This window comes from Heliangelus exortis, chromosome 1 (assembly GCF_036169615.1).
Source record: "Heliangelus exortis chromosome 1, bHelExo1.hap1, whole genome shotgun sequence".
Classification (NCBI taxonomy): Eukaryota; Metazoa; Chordata; class Aves; order Apodiformes; family Trochilidae; genus Heliangelus; species Heliangelus exortis.
Genome location: NC_092422.1, coordinates 184,947,864 through 184,970,364, shown reverse-complemented (window position 1 = coordinate 184,970,364; position 22,501 = coordinate 184,947,864). Strand labels below are relative to the sequence as shown.

The following is a 22,501-nucleotide window of genomic DNA, read 5'->3' as shown; positions in this document are numbered from 1 at the left end:
TATATAATTTAGCTATAGAATTTCACAACTGACTTACCACAATGATCTCCATAGGAATAGGAACTGGAAGCTGCTTCTTGAACCGGAGATTGATTTCCTTGCCAATCAACAGCAGAACAATGCATATTAATCCAACAATCAATGCAGCAATATTGGTTGTTGTTATTTTTGAAAGCACAGCTGCTATGCTCTGTAACACAACAGAAGCATCACAATTATCCCTAAGAAAATACAATCTTCATGGAGATTTGCCACAAAAAAGCAAATTATACACTGCTGTTCAGCTGTGCTTTTATTCTGCATTTATAAGCACAGTGCCTCACCATAATCCCCACTGTTCCCACAAAACACAAGTTCAGAGTATCTGAAGTAAGTGAGGTCCACTTGCAATCAGTCACAATATCAGTCTATCTCAATAGGGGCAAAAATGTGGAGAAAAAACTCATCATGAGGGAAAAAGCCTAAACTAAACTACATCTCTTATCCTCAACATTTTCACACGTATTTCATATTGGCATATGAAAAGCAATCAAAGTAAAATCCTTCTAATACCTTCAAATATTCTTTGGCAAGTCACATCTACTTAGACCTGCATAAACTGTTCTAAAACAATAAAGCTACTGATGCAACCATTGAGGTTACCTTAGCAATATGACTACAAAACAGTGATCTGACAACTGACCATTATTTCAAATATCTTTAAGTTAAAAACACTATTAAAAGGGTGTTAGGAAAGAAGTTTGCTGGAACACACAAATTACTAAAGGGTGAATGACTCCTCTACCAATTAATTCTCCTCCTTCCACTGCATTTTAAAAATGCAAAACAGGGCCAGGAAAATTATGAGGGGTTGTAACACCTCTCCTCCAAAGGCTGAGGTTGTTCAGCCTGGAGAAAACAAGGCTCTGGGGAGACCTAATAGTGACCTTCCAGTATCTGAAGAGAGCCTACAGGAAGGATGGAGAGGGAGTGTATGCAAGGGCCTGGAGCGACAGGACAAGGGGCAATGGTTTTAAATTAGAGAAGAGCAGATTTAGATTTGATGTTAAGAAAAAGTTCTTTATCATTAGGGTGGTTGAAAAATGGAACAGGTTGGCCAGGGAGGTAGTTGAGGCCTCACCCCTGGAGATATTCAAGGTGAGGCTTGACAAGGCTCTGAGCAACCTGATCTAGTTGAGGATATCCCTGCTTACTGCACAGGGGTTGGACAGATGACTTTTAGAGGTCCCTTCCAACCCCAATCCTATGATTTATGAAATAAGGATAAATACATGACCTCTGGAGAGGCCTTTGAAAGAGAGCATATATATCCTTCTTTAGAGGGAAGGAAAACTACAGCAACTATCAGGATATTATACATTCAAGATGCTCTGGTAGTAAATTTTGAATGTATGCCTTCCCTCCTATTTGTCAGGCAGTTAGTATGTCTGGTTTCTTGATTAGAGAACTAACAAGCAAATTTAGGAATTAATCATTATTACAGCCTTGTTTCTAAAAGGTCAGTTACATCTACATGAATGTACAAGAAAGATTCAAACAAAGTATTTTCTATAGCCTCCATGTAGTCAAAATCCTGAAGCTCCATTATTGCTGAGCCATCAATCTGCTCAAAAGCTGTTTTTTTTTTCTCCACACATATTCAGGATCATTCCTATTCTTCCACTCAGTTCTTGTTTGCACAGAGCATTGATTTTGTGATAACAACTTGGGGCTTCCCAGACTGACAGGCAACCCAGATCTAGGTGCATGTCAACCCCACTTGTTAAAAACAGGAAGAAAACTAATGCTCATATAAACTTAAAAGCTTTAGCTATGATTTCAATTATAAATTTCCCTTTATACTAAGAATTTACTGCCTGGGATACAGTACATTTTTTTTTCAGAGCCCAACTGTCAATTTTGAATGCAAGTGAACAAGACCTTTTGGTTTTACTTAAGTCATACTGCTTTACACTGCATGTTTTCTTTTGCTGTTCTCTCACATTTTTGTGTATTAAACAGAAGATGAGGGGAAGATTAGGCTATGAACTATGTTAAATACTGAATAAGCTATGAAGTATGTTAAATAATGGAGATAGCAATGTTTTACACTGAATGTCTTGCTTTCAAAATATTTTTTCCCACAACTCTAAAGAATATATATATTTATGATGACAAAGCACTTTGTGTCCAATTACAGTACAAAACAGGAAATGAAGAATACTCCCAACAGAACTTGCGTGTGAAATCAAAGAAATCAAAGGTTCTGAGAATAACATTTCCTAGCCTTGTAAAACATATTTGGTCTACAGTGAAGCACATCAGCTAGGGCTTCAGGCTTATATTTTATTAGGAGGATAGCTTTTTTAGTAGCACATTTCCCCACAAAATACAAGACACTTGCTTTCATGAACATGATCTGTTCACATTACAAAACTACACCTAGCAGAATCCTTAAATCTGCCTATCTCAGACTGCTGATCTACCAAGTCACAGCCAAGCTACACTTCAAGATGCTCATGTGGCATTTAAAGACCTCATATCCTGTTTTGAACACTCAAGCATTATTCTACGTAATGCCAAAATACTACTACTGAAAAATAATAATTGCAAAAGGCTTAAGTATTATATCCAGACAATGCAAAATTTGCTTGTTTAGTAAATGTAGTTACTCACATACACAACTGAGAGGGGTCCACTGTATCTGCTAGTTTTAATGCCCAGGAGATACTTTAACTGAGAAGTGAAGACATGGACTGCAGCAGCAGTGGTAAATCCCCGCACCAGAGGCTCTGTTAGGTAGATGGCTACAAATCCAAATCGAAGGAGACCTAAACACAACTAATGAAGAAGAGAGATATTAACCACGTGGCTCTCTGTAGCCTGAATATCAGCACTATGTAGCAGACAGGCCACAGGACACCTCGTTTTACCTTGATGCCCAAGCCAGATCAGGCTTCCATGCCACTGGCACAATGTGGGAGACAGGTAAACATATGTGTTTGTGTGGATGCATTTGTGGACAGGTTATAGAGAACATCAGATTGACTTTTTCTGATGGGATAGGAACTGAAATCAAAGGGGAGAGCTCCCATTTTTCCCAGTCAAGGCAAGATTCCAGGTAGGAATTGCCTCCCCTGTACCCCTCCCCATTTCTGCTAGCAGCCTGTACTCTACACAGGGCAGTGCTGAAGCACGAGTCTGTTGCCAGGGGACCCACCATGACCCTGTGCCCCTTGCAAGTGTGAGTCAGGTGCAGCAGCTGAAGTTGCCCTTACAGCAAACTGCAGGCACATACCTGGATAATTCCTGAAAGAAAGCCAAGAGTCACAGCTACCTGGACCCTCTTTGCATCCCTGGCAGAGTAACAGTCAAGGGAATCTGTAATGTTAGTGCAATTATAGCCTGTAGAAATAATTTCATCAGGCACTTCTCTCACAGCAACACCACCAACCATCATACTAATCACAGCAAAGGTGCCTGAAATGAGAGGGAGAGGAAAATCATTAGTTAAAATCCTGGCAGATTATCTTTTTTAAGAGTGGTTCTTATTAAGAAATAATACTAAAATACTACTAATAATACTAAACACTAATAGAGTCTTCTACCTAAATATTGGGTTTTATTTTGTCCAGTAAAATCTGCTTCAGTAAAGCTAGCCAGATGGTGAGCATACACCTCTATGGCAAAAAAGAAAAACAGTAATTTTTTTTTCTCTCAGTTTTTAGTATGCAAATTAAAGATTCATCCTGGCCACACAGAGTTGACAGCAGAAATAGAATTATCATTCAGGAGCTAACAGCAACTATTTCTAAATCTAATCCAATAAAAGATTCCATTACTTACTAAGTAGGATGGATAAATTAACAATAAATCTAATGCTTGACACATTTGTCTTTCTCTTTTTCATTTAAATTTGGATTTCTGGAAAACAAGTACACTTCCTGTTTCTCCAATATTATCTTTTACTTTATTCAACACATGTGCACACACACACACACATACCTATTGATATGTGCTTGGAGGTTCCAAAAAAAGTATATAGAAAGACAGGATAAAATGAAGAATATAGGCCAAATACTGGGGGAACAGCTGCCAGCAAAGCATATGCCAAACCTAGGAAACAGACATTAACATTTATGTTAGGCAAACAACAAAAGAAACCATCTGAAGTATGAGGATTTAAGATCACTAAAAGGAAATCAAGAGATGTATCACAGGTTTACACAGCGAGAGGTCTTGCAGGGAATACTCTTTAATACGTGCAGTACTGTAGGGCAATGCCTAGAAAACAAAGTGGTTTGAGTCAGGAAGCAAGTTTCAGGCACTGCAGGTGCAAGCATGTGTGTTTGTGTCAACATCTGTGCATGCATGCACTCAGACTTTTGCCTTTGTGGCTGGAGGTACTTCTTAACAGTCAAACTTCTTCATAGCTTGTGTTTTCATCTGTCAAATAACAGCCTTAAAACCACCTCATGCCCCATAACCAGTGGGACACATTTAATTTTTCTCCTCCTTTTCCAATCAGACATGATTTCTGTGGTAATCTATGACTAATTATACACTTCTGTCCTCTCTCCCTCCTCATCCCTGAATGAATGGGATGACAGAACATTTCATGTTTCTGCAAAACATGCTCCAAAATGTAAGATACGCAGGGAAGGATTGTTTATGATCTATAAGGTCACAGAGCTGAAAATGAAGTCCTTTTTGTTATTAAACCCTGTCCAGCTCCATGCAGTGGAAGTGCAATCCACATCATTCTTATTTGCAGGTGAGGCAGGCAAGCACACCAAGAGCTCTGGGGGTGACTATGGAGCTTTAAGGGACACTGGGGAGGGACATCTCCCACGAGGCTCTTCCTCAGTGTGACTGAGCATGTGCTTATCATGGGACCAGGCTCATGAGCAAACTGTGGCCACCACATGATACAGCACATAACTGTCCTGAGCAGCTCCAGCAAAATAATTTTTTCTATACTGCTTGTGTTAATGAGAATTAGACACCAGAACTGAACAAATGGGCCTTGAGAAGAACATGCTATACCCTGAACTATCTTGGTTCTCCAATTCACCTTTGCAAAGACTCATGACACCTGAAGAACACACTCAAGTGTGTTCTTACCACACCTGGGCAGACTTATCCAAGTTAGGAAATAAAAACTCAATGGTCCATTGAAAAATACAAAAGGGAGCAATGGTTCACCCACCATGGAGAGCCAGTGTTGATAAAAAAACCACCTCTCCCTATTAGTTTATCTTTAAATTGAGACACAAAGCACCAGGTTATCATAAAAGAACAAAACCAGGAAGGGAACTTCTATACCATCCAAACATGCTTGCACAGTGTCATAGCTCACATGGCCCTGCTCATACCCTAAGCAATGTTTGAGTCCTAACCAAGATTTCATAATTCTACCAGAATTGTACTGATGATATCAGTTATTCTCTTCCAGCAATGAGCTTTTCATTATGTATTTCTGAAACTCATCCCACATACATTCTCTGGCCAGGGGCTACTTCTCATACCAAGATCAGCAGAATACCCTCTATAGCAGGAGCCTGTCCTTTAGTATGGTGATGAACTTAAAAGCACAAGTGACCAGAACTGAAAACCAGTGGTTTCAAAACTGGGAGGGTAGGTCTATATGCAGTTTATGATCTGAATAGACTTTTATTCCTCTTCCTTTTCATTTTTACTGGCATTTATAAAGGCAGTCAGTGCCAAGCAAATATAGAGATATTGACACGACAGGAGTTCATGGCTTAAGGACCCTGGGCATTTTAGTTCTGCTTGGAATGATTCCCAGGCTTCTTTGAACTCCTGCTTGCTATAATTACACCCATTCCAGAAAAATAAAAGTTCAACTTTTGCCTTTTTAGAAAGGGAAAGATTAGGAGCAGTTCAAGGGCATATCTGTGGTCACTGAAGAAAAGAATAATGTTTAGATTACACCCATTTTGTGACTTTGTTTTAAAGTTCACTGCTGACCACTTAAAATTCTAGTGTCCTTATAAGGTCATAATATAAACTGGTTTTAAGTATACAATTGTTAATGTCTAGTATATGACAGATTTTCCTGACAGTTACTTATTAGTTTAAGATAAGCTGATGTTTATATTTGTGTCAGAAAAAATATTCTTAATTATTAAAAATTGCACAAAACTGGAAAGCTATAGCAATAAGGTTTCAGCCTACTGAAATCTAGGCTTCTTGGATTTACAGATTAATTCTTCAGACTCGCCTCAGCCCAAAATGGCAAGAGTGAGCTGGAAATATAAAATAAACTGAAATGCAAGTAAACTTATACACAGTCAATGACATTACCTTTATCACAAGGACTGGGCTCTGCACAAATTCAAGAATTCCCTCTAGTCCAAGACCTCCTGGGGAAAACTGCTGGGACTGTAGCAGCTGTTGTGAAGCTGCCATTCCCAGAGAGGTGATGGCACCCTATAATGATACTGCTGTAAAAATGCTGTCACTTTCTAAACTCATAGCAGTTCTGAAACTGCTCATAGTGTCAGGCTGAAGAAAAGTTTCTACTGGTCCAGTATCCAAGAGCCAAACAGAACAGTGAACAGTGGCTTTGTCTTTGTCTTCAACACAGTCTGCTCCTGCTTTGGGACCAGGATCCATTTGGGGTGAAAAACTTGTAAGTAATTTAATAGAAATTCCATGGATTTGGGGTCTTGTTATATAAGGCACTTCTGATTTATTTTTACCATGTAAATTATTGCCCACCATTATGGTTTCAGCTTAAACTGTTAACTTCTAGCCTTAAGAGAAAAAGAGGGATCAGGGTCTGATTTCTTGCATGTTCTTGCCCGGTTGAATTTATTTTGGTTACTTTGCAACAGTTGCTCCTCAGACATTAGCTCTATTAAACACTGCTACCCTCTGTAGGGAATTTGTTACAACTTTCAGGATGAGAAGATAAAAAATAATTATGTACATTCAGGAAAGTTTGAGACATGCACTTAAACTGTGAAAAACTGTTCTGTCATCAAGAGCTGTTAGTACTGATCCAGAGGTAAGCTGCTTTCACAGTTTGCTGTGCATCACTGACTTGCAGTTGTAATGGATCATTATGGTCTGGTCTGCAGAATGCTGTACTGATCTACACACACACCTGAAATACACATTCTGTTCTCATGATCAGGAAGCCAAGCACTACTTTGAAAGCACACACAGAAAAAACAAAGAAGAGAATGAATAAATCCAGAATGATACTCACCTTGAGGAAGCTGCATAACCCCAGTGCTTATACCTGAGATAATGTCCCCTAGTAAGTATTCCTTCACTGGGTAACGAGGAAGCCATTTTAAAATTGGTAAGCAACTGTAAAGATGAGACTTGAGTTTCTTAGATGAACAACTGAAAATATAAAGCAGAATGAAAAAATTAGATGCTTGCAGGGGACAAACACGTTGAAAATTTATCTTTCACCCCTGTGCAGGTAAACAGCTCCAGCAGGCTCAGAGCACTGGTAACAGTAATTTTTGGACACAGCTTAAGCACAAATAACTATGACTGGTTAATTTAGCTCTTTACCACATGTTGGTTGCTGTTCACAAACCTTACAGAACTGGAGAGGAGAATCAACAGGCTTGTGAGGCTTGGAGGTCAGCAGGAACAGAAATTGCTGAAGTCTTGCATGACTGAGCAGTCACACAACCCTTTTTTTGCTGAGATCATTCCTAGCAAGAATCCCATGAGGATAACTTGTTTTCTTATAGTAGTTTTCACTCAAACTACTTTGCAATGCTTTTTACTACTTGTACTTTGTTTTATTATTATAACATTTTATATATTTTTTTAAAAACCCTATTCTTTCACTAATACTTGTTATTCTCACTGGCACTGATAGGCTACCTCTAAGACTATCTGAGAACATCACCCTTCTTTACCCTGAAAGACAAGGCACTGAAGCCAGCAACACTAATCCTCACATCTCTTAACAGTTATTAACCTTCTGAAACTCTGACTCATGACAAATTAATTGAGCCAGAAAATAAATATCTCTATCCAGTATGGCCATGCATGTACTGTGGCAAGAAAATTTAGCCTTGAGTAAAAATATAACACTGGGATCACTTTTCTGTGTAGGGGAACTGCAAGAGAACTGCTGAGACCTGTTAATATTTCTGAATTCTCATGGGACTAAATTGCATAGTGATGAAGCTTATTGCTGCAAGTGAAAGAGGAACTGGAGATGTCCTTATATGTCCATGTTTAAGCAGACTGAATCACAAGGAGTCATAGCTCAGGACAGTTTTGATCCACACATTTTTATCTGAGGACAGAAAAGTTTTTTGACGTGGAAATAAGTGCCACTACTGCTAGAATGGTCATTCCATTAGCCAAAACAAATCTCCAAATGTCAAATAACATTTTACAGACAAGCAGTTGGGCAGAAATCATTTGTTATTTTGCAGAATGAGGTTCTAGAAAGTCACTGAATCAACTTTGCAAATGAAGCACTGATAAATGATAAAGCTAATGAGAACTTCACAAGAATAAGTTTTTCAGTATTCCCTAGTACAACAGAGCAAGGGATGCACAGTTAGAAACACTTCCTGTCTAGCCAGATGATACTTGCTGAAAGTATTTCAAGGCTGTTAGTTAAAAGCTAGAGAATGTCTCTGCTAAGTCCACAGTAAACTAATAATTTAGATTCTACACAGCTGTTGTACATCTCCATTCTTCCTTTGATTATTGTTGAAAGTAGAACTAGTGCTTTTATATCTTAGGTTTCTTTGATTAACAGATACGTGCAGGAATCAATTAAGAATTTTAATGTTTCTAACCAATAAAATAAAAATAAGAAAAAACCCCATACCGACACGACTGTGCAATCCTCTGCCCTAAAGTCTGAGGTGCTCTTTCTCGGCGGTGCAGATGTCCTTGCAAGAGCTCTTGGTTGTAGATTGGCCTCTCCACACAGTACCTCTGGGTTTGCTCACAACATGATTCTTGTTCTTGATCATGTTCCATAGTTGATCTCATGGAGCAGGAGCCAAGAAAGAAGAGTTCCACAGCCTCCAATAAAAAACCTGGTTGCAGACAAAATAAGTTTGGTTACTTTTTTAACCTCAGATTTGGCATTTCACTCAAATAATGTATTTTGCCAAGCCAAGAACAGTCTGCGTACAGCAGTAAAAAACCACACTAAAAATTTTGACTATATGGAGTTTTTGCATTAATTGCTCTACAAATAGTTTCAGAAATAAAATTGGAAGGTTATATTCATGCTTATCTGGATTTTCCCTCAGTTTTGGAAGGACATGCCAGTGTTGAAAGGAGATTATTTTATTGCTGTGTTACTTCCTGCTTACTCACAAACTGTCACATCCCTGTCCAAAGACAGAACTCCAATTTTAATACTGAGAAAGCCACATATTTCTTCCCCATAATCAGTTGCTTCCTGAATCCAACCTGCTTTCTCCTTACTCTCTTTCAGAGGCTTCTTGTTTCCAGACAGCATCTTAAGGATGCACAATTCACTACTTTCAAAAAAGTTATTATTTCAATTAATGTGTCACTTACTGCTATTCTCAGTCCTACACCCACTAAAACAAGAGTCACAATTTTAAAATTAGCCAGAAGGTTTGTAAGCATCTATTTGTCTGTCTGATTCATCACCATAAACATCTCATTTTTAGGAGATATTCTGTTAATTCCTTTGCCCCTTGTTGGCTGCCTCTGGAAATACAGGGCAAGAAACATAACTCCAAATTATGAGCAAAATGACAGGGGTGCTATAGTGTTAAGCAGAGGCTGGCTTGCACTGCATTTGATGACAGAATGTGAGCACAATGGGAAACAGAGCCTCAGCTGTGAACAGGGCCCTTGGGCTCATGCCCAGCAGGTCACTTTAAGCATGTGTTTGCCTTCAACCAAGGGAGCTAACCCAGAGGTGTTTAGTTTTTAGCTGCACACATCAATACTTTCCTAGAAAAGGCTTAGAAAAATTAAACAACTTGCTACCTAAATACTCAGACAAAGCTAACCATGAATGGTCCAACATGCTGATTCAGCAAATACAGTCTGGCTGGCAGCAAAATACCATTAATGCTTCCTAAGCCTTCAGTCTGACAAAGGTGCTGGAATTTTCCACCCAGGGCTTGCTGTTCTCTGCCTTCCAGGACAGACACCACCTAGCATCTCTACAGTTCTTATTATTTGGTAAGCAAGATTTTCCCTACTCAGCCACAACAGGGTATTTTTACCAAAGTCGTATTTTCCCCTACAGCATGTTCAAGATTTACTCCAGCTTTATGGTGTGAAATAAAGTACCTGGAATTTTATTTGGTATTTTTCTTACAAACCAGAGTACTATCAGAGCTATTACCTTTCTACTCCTGAAACCTGTTCTAAGCTTCTTCTATATCTATCCATAGCTTCAATTCATTAAAAAAACTAAATGACATTTTGTCATTAGTATAGGATAGTATAGGATCATTCCAACAGTCATCCCCATCTGAACAGCTCTGGGGTTTTTTCCCCCTCACATGTATCTTATTTCACATTTACAGCAGTGCTGCCCATACTAAGATGGATGTTTGTTCACCTTTGTACCACTTTTTTTCTACATCGGTGTCTACCTACCCACAAATACCACTTTCTAAAGTCATCTTGCCCTGTTACAGACAGTGAGCTACCAACGAATCCTGATGTATTAACTTCTGGCCAGCAAAACTGAAGCTTTAACCACCCTAGTGTCTGCTGGAAGGGCAACACAGCAGGACAGAAACACATCAGGAGCCTTCTATGGTGCAGTGATGATAGTTTCCTGCCACAGGTGATGGAGAAGCTGACAAGAAGAAATGCTTCCAAACAAGGTCAGGAATACGAAGCCTGGGAGCAGCCTTGGCCACAGTGACCATGAGATGGTGGAGTTCAGGATCCTGAGGAAACCAAAGCATATAGGAGATCAGACTTTGGCCTGCTGAGGGACCTGCTTTGCGGAATCTCATGGCATATGGTCCTGAAGAGGAGTCCTGGAGAGGTCTGATTTTCAAGAATTACCTCTTGAGACTCAAGAATGGTCCATCCTGAGTAACAGGAATTCAAGAACAACAGGTGGCCTGTGAGGATGAACAAGAAACTCCTGACAAACTCATACATGAAAAAGAAGCCTATAAGAGGTGGCAGCAAGGATTAATCATGCAGGAAGAATACAGAAACACTTTGAGCACACAGGAACAGGGTCAGGGAAGACAAAGTTCATCTGGAGCTGAACCTGGAGAAGGTCATGAATGGCAACAAGGATTCCTACAGATATGCCAGATGCAAGAGGAAGACCACAGATAAGGGAAGGCCACTGTTAATTATCTCTCATGGCAATTGGGGAGCTTCCTAAGGATTGTAAGAAAGCCAGTGTCATTCCCACTTTCAAGATGGGTAAGAAGAATCTCAGGAACAACAAGCTGGTCAGCCTCACCCTGATCTCTCTCTGGGAAGGTGACAGAACAAGTAATCCTGGAAATCATTTTCAAACACGTTGAGCACAAGAAGGTGACTACTGAGAGTAGTCAGCATGGATTTATGAAGCTGACAAAGTATGGGGTAAACAGACAGAAAACTGGTGAGCTGCCAGGGCCAAGAGTTTTGATTAGCAGCATGAAGTCCAGCTGGAGGTCAGTCACTACTGGAGTACACAAGATGTTGATAACCTGGACCAATATGATTTAATGTATTCATTAACGACCCTGATGATAGGAGAGAGTCCATCTTCAGTAAGCTTGCAGATGATACAAAATAGAAGAGAGTGGCTGATGCACCAGACACTAATTGTAAAGTACCTTGACAGGCTGGAGATGAGTGGACAGGAACCTCATGAAGTTCAACACAGGGAAGTACAAAATCCTGCATCTGGGAGAAATAGCCCCATGCAACAGAAACTGCTGGGGATTCAATCATCTGGAAAGCAGCTATGCAGAAAAAGACCCATGGGTCCTGCTGGGGAAAAAAATAGAACAAAAGCCAGAAAAATGTCCTTCTGGCAAAAAAGCTCAGCAGCATCCTAGGCTGAGTTATGCAGCACAAAGGCAGCAGGCTGAGACAGGTAATTCTTCCCTTCTCAGCACTGGTGAGGTACATGTGAAGTGCTGGGTTCGGTTCTGGCTCTGTAGTGCATGAAAGACCTGGGCATTGTGGAGGGGATCTAGCAAAGGACCACAAAGATTGTTAAGAAATTGGAGCACCTGACATATCAGGAGTGGGTGAGAAAACTGGGGTTGTTTTGCCTGGAGAGCTGAGGGTGTGGGGGGGTGGAGGGTGGTGGTGCCTGCAGCAGGAAAATAGTACGTGTGGGTATAAATACCTCGTGCATCAGAGAGTAAACAGGCACTGCACAAAAACTGAAATACAAGAAGTTCTGTTTAACCACAAGAAAAACGTTACTGCAAGCGTGCTTAAACACTGGAGCTGGTTACCCACAGAGGTTGTGGAGTTTCCATCCTTGGAGATACTCATGGCCTGAATCCCTTCAGCATCAACTATTCTGTGAATCTATAATGGTTCCATGTGTCATTATTCACATATAATCTGTCCTTTCCAGTAATTCTGTGTGTTCTGGCAACATCAGCTTCATTTACATATTAAGAAGCAATTTTAATCGACCTTAAACAGAAAACCCACTCAAACAAATCAGAACAAACAAAAACTACAGCTGTATGCAAAAGGCACAAGCCAACTCAGTTTAGAAACTTGGTCAAACTTTTCCAATAAAGGAAGAATATAATCTCAAAACATTTCCATCCAATATTTTAAGAATATGCACCCCTTCTTTCTGCTGCAAAAGACACAACCCTCTGCTAACCCCAAACAATTCAGGTCCTGAGTGGGATACATACTTTCTATGTTCAAGTTTGCTAAGCCTCAAGTAGACTGGTTAAAATTTGGAAGAGCCATGCAAGTTTCTAATGTAAATCAAGATGTGGAGAGGTCTTCAGACCTCCAGTTCATGCTTCTCTACACATGCCCAGATTCTTCCAGGTACTATGGGCACAGAGAGAACAACAAAAGGTCAGTACTGTCTTTGTTTGTCAAGGTGAAATAAATGATACAGATGTATTTGAGTCACTGAACAGGGCTCAACTGTAAATCAGTTATCCATATGATGGCAAATGTTAGTATGCTATACTACTAGAGGTCACAACCCAAGCTGCACCATCACTCAGTCTGAAGGTTTTTGAACTGCAGATTGAGCATTTCTGATTCTGTTTGAACAAGGAAGTTACAGTGCACTGACTCATGGGAACCATCAAACACAAAAGTAACCCTAAGGGAGGATATGACTGGATCTTGTGCTTAGCTATGGCTCACAGCAGGTATCAGAAATCACATGCCTTTAAAAAAGGTCCTGAACATACCCCAAAACTATAATTGGCTGCATTATTTTCTGTATTCCATGTCATGTCACCAACTTCATCTCAACAATAACCACGTTCTCTGGTGACCATTTTTAATACTCAGTTGCAGATATTAAGATGGAAGTCCTTAACATCATCCCATCCACCTCTTTTGCCAAAGCACACAACAGAGCAAGGACTGTGATGCTTGTGTTTGCAACTGATGATAGGCATTGTTCACAAAGTAGCAAAATAGCATTTTGTGACTGGCTGAAGTGTCTCCCCATGTGTTTGCTGAATAGCCATATGACAAACTGCCAATAGAGATATCCATGGCTTAGAAATTCAGCCTTGCCCTTCACTCCCAGCATGCTCAAGGAAGAGCAAAAGTAGGTACTGTCATTTCCATGAAAGACAAATCTAATGGCTAAGATTTCTGAAAACTTGCAGACCTTTATCCAAAGGAAGAGAAAGGTGATCTCTAGGCATATGAGCCTTAACAGTGGAATAGTACTCTCAGGCAACCTTTGAACTGCATAGCAAGAATAAAACTAAAAATCTCTAAGAAATGCTGCCACTAATCTTATCAGCCAGATAAGAGTTGATCTGAAGTAGTTAATAGCTGCATGCAAAAGACTTAAGAGTTGGCAATCCTTTATCTGACTGATAAAGGCCTGTTCTTGTGCCTTTACTGGTATTATCAAACAGAAGGTGTTAAAATAAAATTAAGCAAACATCAATTCATACTGCTATCACTAATAATTAAATACCTTTCTATTCCCAATTTTGTGACAATAAAGCCATCTATACTGATTATGGTAGAGGAAAATTTTTTATCTACTCCACATAAGGTATAATGCAGCCATAAAATTTACAAATACAATGATTTGTCTGCTGCTCCTTAGACCCAAAATCTAACTATTTTGTAATCACATTTCGCAGCCTTGAAACTATTGCAGCTTTAATAGACTTACAAACACAAAATGGAGCACTTTTACTCCTGACCTTGGGTATATAACCTGAATGTACCTTGAACGACCTAATGCAGCAGGGGGATCCAGTATCAAATCTGTTGACTTCCCCATTCTGGAAGAACATAAAAACTTTCTTCTAATGGCTAAGCACAGAGTTGCTTTAAATAGTGAAAAAGCATGAGTGGACAGTACTAAAACATTATAATAGAAAAATGCACCTGTGCTGGGGAATCCCAAGTTTGATCTTAAACTGCAAAGTCAGTGAAGTATTTTGTATCTTTTAAGCTTACAAATACAGGTGACCATCACCAGCTGAAGGGCCCCTGGAAATACTGCTACTCTATGTAAAATGTGCTCTCCCAAATGTAAACCAAAAAGCAGACTTATTGCAAGGTCTGTTCCTACTGTCTGAACAAGCTAAACACAAAAACCAAGACAACTTCAGGAACCACATCTTCTCTCATTTATTTCCTCTCTAACCTCATTCCTCAGTGCCCTTACTCAGGGCAGTAGTTCAGAACTACTGAACAAGCACAAAGGTGTAAAAGGTGTAAAAGGACAGGTGGTGTCATAAGGAATGCTTATCCTTATTCCTTCTCCACTAGTCCTGCTAAATTCACTAATGAACAGATGGTTTAGTACTGCAGCCTTCATGTAAAGATTCACCAATTTAGAAATTGTGAAGCAAACAGAATTTCCCTTCTTAGGTCCTAGGCTAAGAAATGCACTACAGGAGGCTTTCCAATGAACTTCTGGGAAAAAAATATTAAAAAATCAAGACCTTGAATTCCTATGCAGCTTTTTAAACAGGCAAAATTTCCACTCTGCTTCACAGAGAAAGGTGAGATGGCTACATAAACTGTGTTGAGTTGTGTGAAAAATCTTCTTCACACACTACTCGACCTCCATCCTGCTAAGCCAGAGAAGGGAGAAGGATGAATACTATCTGCCTGTAACCTCTGTGGCATGCCATGGACACATGTAAGTGTCTGCTCTGTGTGTGTGTGTGTGTGTCTGTGTGTGTGTGTGTGTTTGTGTGTGTGTGTTTGTGTGTGTGTGTGTGTGTGTGTGTGTGTGTGTGTGTGTGTGTGTGTCTGCTGGGAATACATCTTCAACCTGGATACTGGCTGGACCTTGGGATACAGCAGTAGCCCCACTTCCTCAGGCTGCCAGACTCTGTATATTTTCTTCTAATAAACTGATCTTATCCACTGAAAAGAGCACAACAGCAACATCAGAGGCAGAGAGACCTCATCATAGAAAAAGGTAACAAATCAGATATATTAAAAAAACAAACACAAACAAACAAGCTATTATATAACTGATAAAGGTTTTTTTAATATTCCATGCTTCTTGCCAAAAAATATTTTAGCCTCTAAAGATCTACTCCATGTACTAATGACTTCATTAGTATCTTAATGGTATCTCTTATCAACCAGCAATCTTATGTTTGTTTTCAACAAGAGAATGTTTTGGGAACCTGTTATGATGATTGAGCTGCTTAATCAGTTCCACATAAAACAAGCACCTGGAGCACTTTGTGCAGCAGAACACCAGTGTCCTTCTTGTCAAATATAGATAAGAGATGGCTTCTGTTTCCAGTGCATACATTCAATGACCATGAGAACCCATGGAAATATGATCATTTTCATTCCTGCTTTTTGTGGCTTTAGAGACCTTGGGTCTCTATCTGCTGTCTTTGCCCCTTTTGAAATCAAGAAGCAGTACCTGGTGGCAGTGGAATCAGGTAAGTTAACCAGAATGGTACCATGGCTGATGACCCCTTTGTCATGCTTAAGCTAATTGGCAAGATTGTACAACCCCTCTGGGACAAATAATCTTTAGCAAGCTTCATTTTTTTTCCAGGGGTGATCCAATGCCAAAAATTTTGTTGGAGCTGTCTTCATCATAAAGCTCCAGTTGATGATCAGAGGAGAGAACAAAAATCAAAATTGTGCATACACACCAAGCTAACTCCAAATAATTTCTATAGCTCATGTGACCTGTGCAAGAGGGACAGGGATGTACTTGAGAGACTACAACAGATGGCACGAGGATGATAAAGGGACTGCAACACCTGCCTTATGAAGAAAGGCTGAGAGGCCTGGGACTTTTTAGTCTGGAGAGGAGAAGAAGACTGAGGGGGTATCTAATTAGTATGTATAAATATATAAGGGCTGGGCATCCAGAAGGAAGGGACAAACTCTTCTCACTTGTGCCCTGTGACTGAACAAGGGGCAACGGGTTCAAGATAGAGCACAGAAAGTTTTACCTCAACATGTGGAAGAATTTCTTCACTGTAAAGGTTACAGAGTCCTGGAACAGGCTCCCCAGAGAGGTTGTGGAGTCTCCCTCTCTGAACACTTTCAGGACCTGTCTGGATGCATTTCTGAGTGACCTGTTCAAGTTTTGGTCCTTGATGATCTTCAGAGGTCCCTTCCAACCTCTGACATTCTGTGATTCTGAGTGTGACCTCAGTGCACCAATAACCTCCAGTTGCTGGTTCATCTTTTCTAGCAACATGGAACAAGGAGACACCAAACAAATGTTTGTGCAGAAGGGACAAGTTACATGATACACTCCTTCAGCAGACATGACACCTAAAGAGGAGTCCTCCTCTGCATCTGCTTCATCAACACAGTTTACAGACATCACTAATCTCCTCAAGTGCTCCATTTCAAGCTAAAAACAAACAATCAAACAAACAAAATAGCAGGAGGTTGTTATTTCAGTCATCATGTTTACAGGGCAAACTTTAGGGGAAGTTGAAGGATAGTAAAACACAGTGTGGTCACAGGAAAAAATGACCAGGGCAGAGGGAAGGACGATGCGGGGATTTGATGCGGGGATTTAAGATGGGATTATAAATTTACATTCCAGTTTCACTATTGAAAACGAGGCATGAAGTAATTACCTTACTTAACTAATTAATTTATTAGGTAGAACTGAAGACACACATATTCTGTGAAGAGCTTTGAGACAGTAGTGGTGCTCATCATCCAAGCATGGAGTAAAGCTAAGAATCCACATACCAAAAAATTATCTATTCCAGATCTATGAAGATACCAGTCACAGAGTTTAGTGCAAACAGTTCAGCTGGAGCAAGGAGTTCTCCGGTTGACTCTTCAACTGCATTTGCCAGAACAACCCAGCATTAATGGATTCTTGCAACAGCTAACATGAAAACAGTGTGCCACGAGAAAGGAATTGGAAGAGGAACAAGGATGCTTGGAACAAGGGTCATTTAATGAAATTAAAGTTAATTGAGGAATTTTCTGGTAACCTCTTCCTGCAAGAACTTTTTTCCTCAGAAATACATTTGCAAAAGAAACAAATGTCACCAGAAATCAGGGGAAAAGAAAATCAGACCTACTACATATGAAGTTAGCTAAAGATTCAGGTCATCTGTCCAGCTACATAGACACAAATACAGCATCATCTATATCATATCAACGCCATAGTGGAAAAGACCATAAGCATCGATTTTAAACACAACACTGGAAAACAACTAAACCAGAAACACATACTACAGAACTGAAGACAAGCAAAGAAGTAGAGAGCTAAATTAAAACCGGAAAAATTGAATCAACCAGACAGAAGATAAAGGAACAGTAAACCTGAAAGAAATATGGAGGGCTTAGAAAACAGTGTTATGTCAAAGCTGTGTAGCTATGGCACACAGATGCTGGGTTAAATCCCAACATGATGAAGTGGTTACTGAACTCAGGACTAGCTTGCTCTGGGAAAGGACTTTAACCATGTTATGCCATAAAGTTATGACAACAGCAGCAAAACTTAAGACAGATTTAGAGAAGATATTATAGATGCCTGTATCTATGAACGATCTGTGGTTTTGTTCCAGTCATGACTTCTCAGACATGCCTGAGCTTCGTAGAGCTCCCTGAGAACAGGAACAGGCAGTATTCCCTGTGGTGAACTCAGAGTAGCAATCCAAGTTCTCCTGGATGGTACAAGGAGTTTTAAATTCTGCTCCATGAAAACCTAGGTGTCCAAAATTGAAATTGTGTAATGTCTGCCCAGCTCAATCCTAATTTCATCTGGCCCCACTAGACTGAACTCCAATGATGATATTTCAAACATCAGATACTGCAATCTTTGTCTTGGATCAGAAACATCTGCTCCTGCTTTATTATGAGAGGCTTTCTGAGGAGCTCTCAAAACAAAAAAAACCTCCCAAGAAGGCATTCATACTACTGTTAGTCACCTTGAAGGTCTTCTCAACTTGCCACTGCACATAAGATATAGTTAATGCAAATCTCTGAGAATTGTAGTCCAAGTTCCCACATAGACCAGTTATTCATGTATGTAATCTCAGGATCATTAATAAGATCTAAACCTTAGCAACACAACTGACTTGCAAAACCCATTCAGCTGCCCACACAAACAACCTTATCTTCATATCCAAGACCTCAAGGGAATATCTGAAAGAGCTACAGAAACTGTCATTATCTGGACACACAGAAAACACCTGTAAGACCTGTACTCAGTTCCTAACTATACTTCTGAGGAACAAAAAGCTATAGATAACTAACTATAAACCAGTCACAAAGGCAGGTCTTGAAGCCGTATTAAGAAATACTACCGCAAACGACCAGCAGGAAATACTATCTAGCAGTACAACATTATGCTGGCTAACAGATCTTGGGAAAGAAGCACATCCAGAGAAGGAAGGTGTTTAATTCATTAGACTTAACTGGTAAATCAATAGGCCAATTTGAGCTTTAGAATTTCAGCTTCAGCATGGCCTTCTTGTGCTGAAAGTTATAGATCTACCAAACAAGCTAACAGAAAAAGATGGGGAAATGTCTGTGAGACACCAAAAGACTCTCCTTAAAAGCTATTCAGAAACAAGGTAGCTAGTATGAAGAGATGAGGGGACTCATGGAAGTTATTGAACCTTGAGTTGTGAAATAAAGCAACCTATTTCAACTGAGAAGAAAAATGGCATAATTAGCAGACAAGACTGAAAGACTTCTTGTCTTTTTCACCATGTGCTCATGATGGTCCAGAAGAATGGACAGGTGAAGTAAAGGAAGCTCTTCCTAGAAATTTGGCATACTCTGATTTAATCATCAAATCAACATCTTCTGTACATGCACAAATTCCCTGTAATTGTAATTTCATTATTGTTGGAGATCCACTGTCCAGTATTCATCTAAGGTCTGACATGACCATGCAAGATGATTGAGAAGCTGTCTGGGTACCTTTAAGAAGTTGCTAGGAAAGCAATAGTAATATAAATGCTTTAGTCACTGTGCATTCCATCTAGGAACTAGAGGACAATGACACAGAATCATACAGTCATAGAATGGTTAGGGCAGGAAGGGACTTTAAAGATCATCTGGTTTCAACCTCCCTATTAAGTCTAAATAGCTGCTGATTAAATCAGACATAGGTTGGGCCTAAATATTTTCCCAAGTTATTCTGGCTGCAGTCCAGTCTCATCAAGTTTACAGCATTACTTGTAGCTGCTACCCCCACACTGTCCCTTAGGTTGCAGTAACTGGCATAATTAACATTAAAGATGAGCAAACCAGCATGGCTAGCAGAGAGAAAACATGGGACAAAAACACCTCACCAAAACAACAAAAACACCAACACCTCCTCAATAAATGAAAAGAAAAAGCAGAGACTCCAGAGTTATGAATTCCTTTGTAGCTACAGGCAAAGGACTATGTGCTCCTCTAGGCAATCCATGGGCTGCACAGAAGTACTGGTCACATTACCAGAGGCTACAGCTACAGTCCAAATAAAAAGTTCAAGACAATAATGGTCTGTCTGTCTATGGTCTGCCTGTACTATATCTGTGGACTATACACTCCAGACTGTAACAATAACAATAGTCAAAGCATATAAACACATGTTCAGTCCTTCTTCCTCAAGCTACTAGCAAAACAGCAATAGTAATCAAGCCACATGCTAGATCTGTCCCTCAGTATTGCATGATTTTAGTGTCCTGTTAAGTAATAATGAAATTCCCATGTGGTTTTGGAATATTTAAGTTCTAAAAACATTGCATCTCTGGGGACAGACTTCTACACCTACAAAGATCTGTGTGCCTGATCTGACACAAACTACAGGAATGGACTAAAAACTCCAAACAAAAGGCAGTGCTTGACAGCTGTTTAAAGGCTCAAGTCTTCAGAGCTGAACCCAACAGAGTACTTCAGTAAGCACTCCGGTCAGAAAATTTGTCTCAGTTTGTGGCAGAAACTAAAGACTTCACCATTTTCTAGACCCTTCTCCCCATGATCATGCTCTGATCAGTTTTATTAACTGTAAGCATGTCAGCCTTTAAGCATATTGTCACACTACAGAGAGTTTGTATAGAACAATCAGCTGGGGACAGATGAGTTAGGCAGAGGAAACACTGTTCAGTGACCAGAACTCAAGCCTGGAAGTAGCAGGAGGGTTTTTTCTTATTAGACTTAGTGCTTTCCTTCACTGAACAATTCTGGTTACAAGTCAGCATTGCTCCTGCTCTTGCCCCCCTCCCTGCTCAAATATACTTTTAAGAGTAGTGAAGCTTTTAGCACAAGGCTTCTAAGTTAAGGTCCTTTAGGTCTATACAACGGGGTAAATGCTCTCAGCAGCTTTATCAGCTACCAACAGCAGCTTTGTTTGCATAGGTGAAACTCCACTCTCTCCCTATAACACTTCCCCATTCCATTTCAAAGATGTTTCACAGCACATTGCAAGACAATTAGTAAAATAGTTCAATTCAAGAACACTGCTAAATACAGTGCTGGAATACCTATCGTGTCCTAAGAAGGCTTGGAATTGACATAAACCAAGCATTTCAAAGTGTAATTACTGCCACTTAAGGAAGACCAATGTAAGAGTTGAACCCCACAGAGTTAATTAGCACAAATCAGACACATGTGCTTGCTTCTGAAACTGCACAATTTATTATCTCAGCATTTCTGTAGCAGCTGGTAAAGTACCATGTGCTTATGAAAATTCTGCAACGTAAATCAAGACACCTGTTAATCCAGAATACATTCTATTCCACATTCAGGAAAAGATATTTTTAAACAGTCTGAAATTTTTATTCCTCCTTTGTGAAACAAAAAAAATCCAGTAGCCACACCCTTGTTAAGCCTTGAACCCTTGTTCATCCTTATCCAAATCAATGCTGTGTACTGTTAGTGTGACAGATATGAAGAATTATGAAAGTATATTCTGCTGAGTCATTAACATAAATAATGGCAGTAATTTTAATTTTTTTTTTCTTGCTATCAGACCATCTCTAAAGGCCTCTTGCAACAGCTGTTTGGGTTATCTGAAATTCTGAAGCACCCTGAAAAAAGCACTTTCAACTCTATTTCAATGTTCAGTTAAAAGTTTTGCAACAGTAGTATGAACACCAGCACAGCAAATTCAAGCCTACTTACTTTTCTAGCTGGCTTTCCCTGGTTGCTTTCACCGACCCCTTCTAAGGAGTTCAAAATGTTCCCACAGCTCACAAACCAGAAGTTGAAAAATACTGCCAAAGGGAGAGCCATAATCTTATTCTTTGCCAGAAAATTAGAGGCAGGGACAGATCAGTCACGGTTTTGCAAAGGTTTTGAAGCCCTCTGGGTTGAAGACAGTAGCAAAACACAAAGTGGTTATTTCGTTTTATTTCAAGACAGGCGCTCTGACCTAAACTGACAGCCTGTAGCTAAAATTCAGAGGCTTCCAGTACCTAGACGAGAAAATGACTGATCTCCCAGCCTTCTTTTGGTTTCCCCTTTCATTTTCCTTTTGCAAGTTAGCTCCACTTTTCTTTTTCCAAGTTAGCTCGCGTGTTTTGTGATATCTTACAGTCAGCAGCAGCGTGGGCGCTGGGTGCAGCCCCTCAGTTCTCAGGAGCTCCTTGAGGAGAAGGCGCAGAGCTGCCCGGGTGAGGCTCCGAGGCGAGCACCGCGTTCAGACCAGCGCCTTTTAAACCGCTCCTGCCGCCACCAAGCTCCGCCGGAGCGCAGGGAGCGGGGTTAGCAGACGGGAGCCGGTGGGGAGAGGGAGCGAAGGGAGCAGGGACAGCACGGAGAGAGGCGAGAGCACCGGGCGAGACCCTCCCTGTCCCCCAAGCAAGTCCCTGGCCCGGGATAAGCAAGCTGGAGCGTCAGGCACCGGCAGAGCGCGACCCCGACCCGGCGCTCCTACGGGCGAGGCTCGCCCCCTCCT

The 22,501-nt window shown here is 40.3% G+C and overlaps 1 protein-coding gene across 3 annotated transcripts in view; it reads right to left on the bottom strand.

Annotated features, from left to right (window-relative positions):
• The window catches only part of SLC26A5 (solute carrier family 26 member 5), a 36,339-nt gene that overhangs the window by 13,637 nt on the left and 201 nt on the right, over nt 1-22,501 (bottom strand). For all 3 annotated transcript variants that reach the window (XM_071734009.1, XM_071734011.1, XM_071734010.1), the window contains exons 2-7: nt 8,822-9,035; nt 7,217-7,356; nt 3,985-4,095; nt 3,278-3,459; nt 2,656-2,820; nt 38-190 (exon numbers count right to left, since the gene is read on the bottom strand). In XM_071734009.1, the coding sequence (XP_071590110.1) occupies nt 38-190; nt 2,656-2,820; nt 3,278-3,459; nt 3,985-4,095; nt 7,217-7,356; nt 8,822-8,988 (918 nt within the window). In that variant the 5' untranslated portion in view covers nt 8,989-9,035. The remainder of the gene's footprint in view (nt 1-37; nt 191-2,655; nt 2,821-3,277; nt 3,460-3,984; nt 4,096-7,216; nt 7,357-8,821; nt 9,036-22,501) is intronic.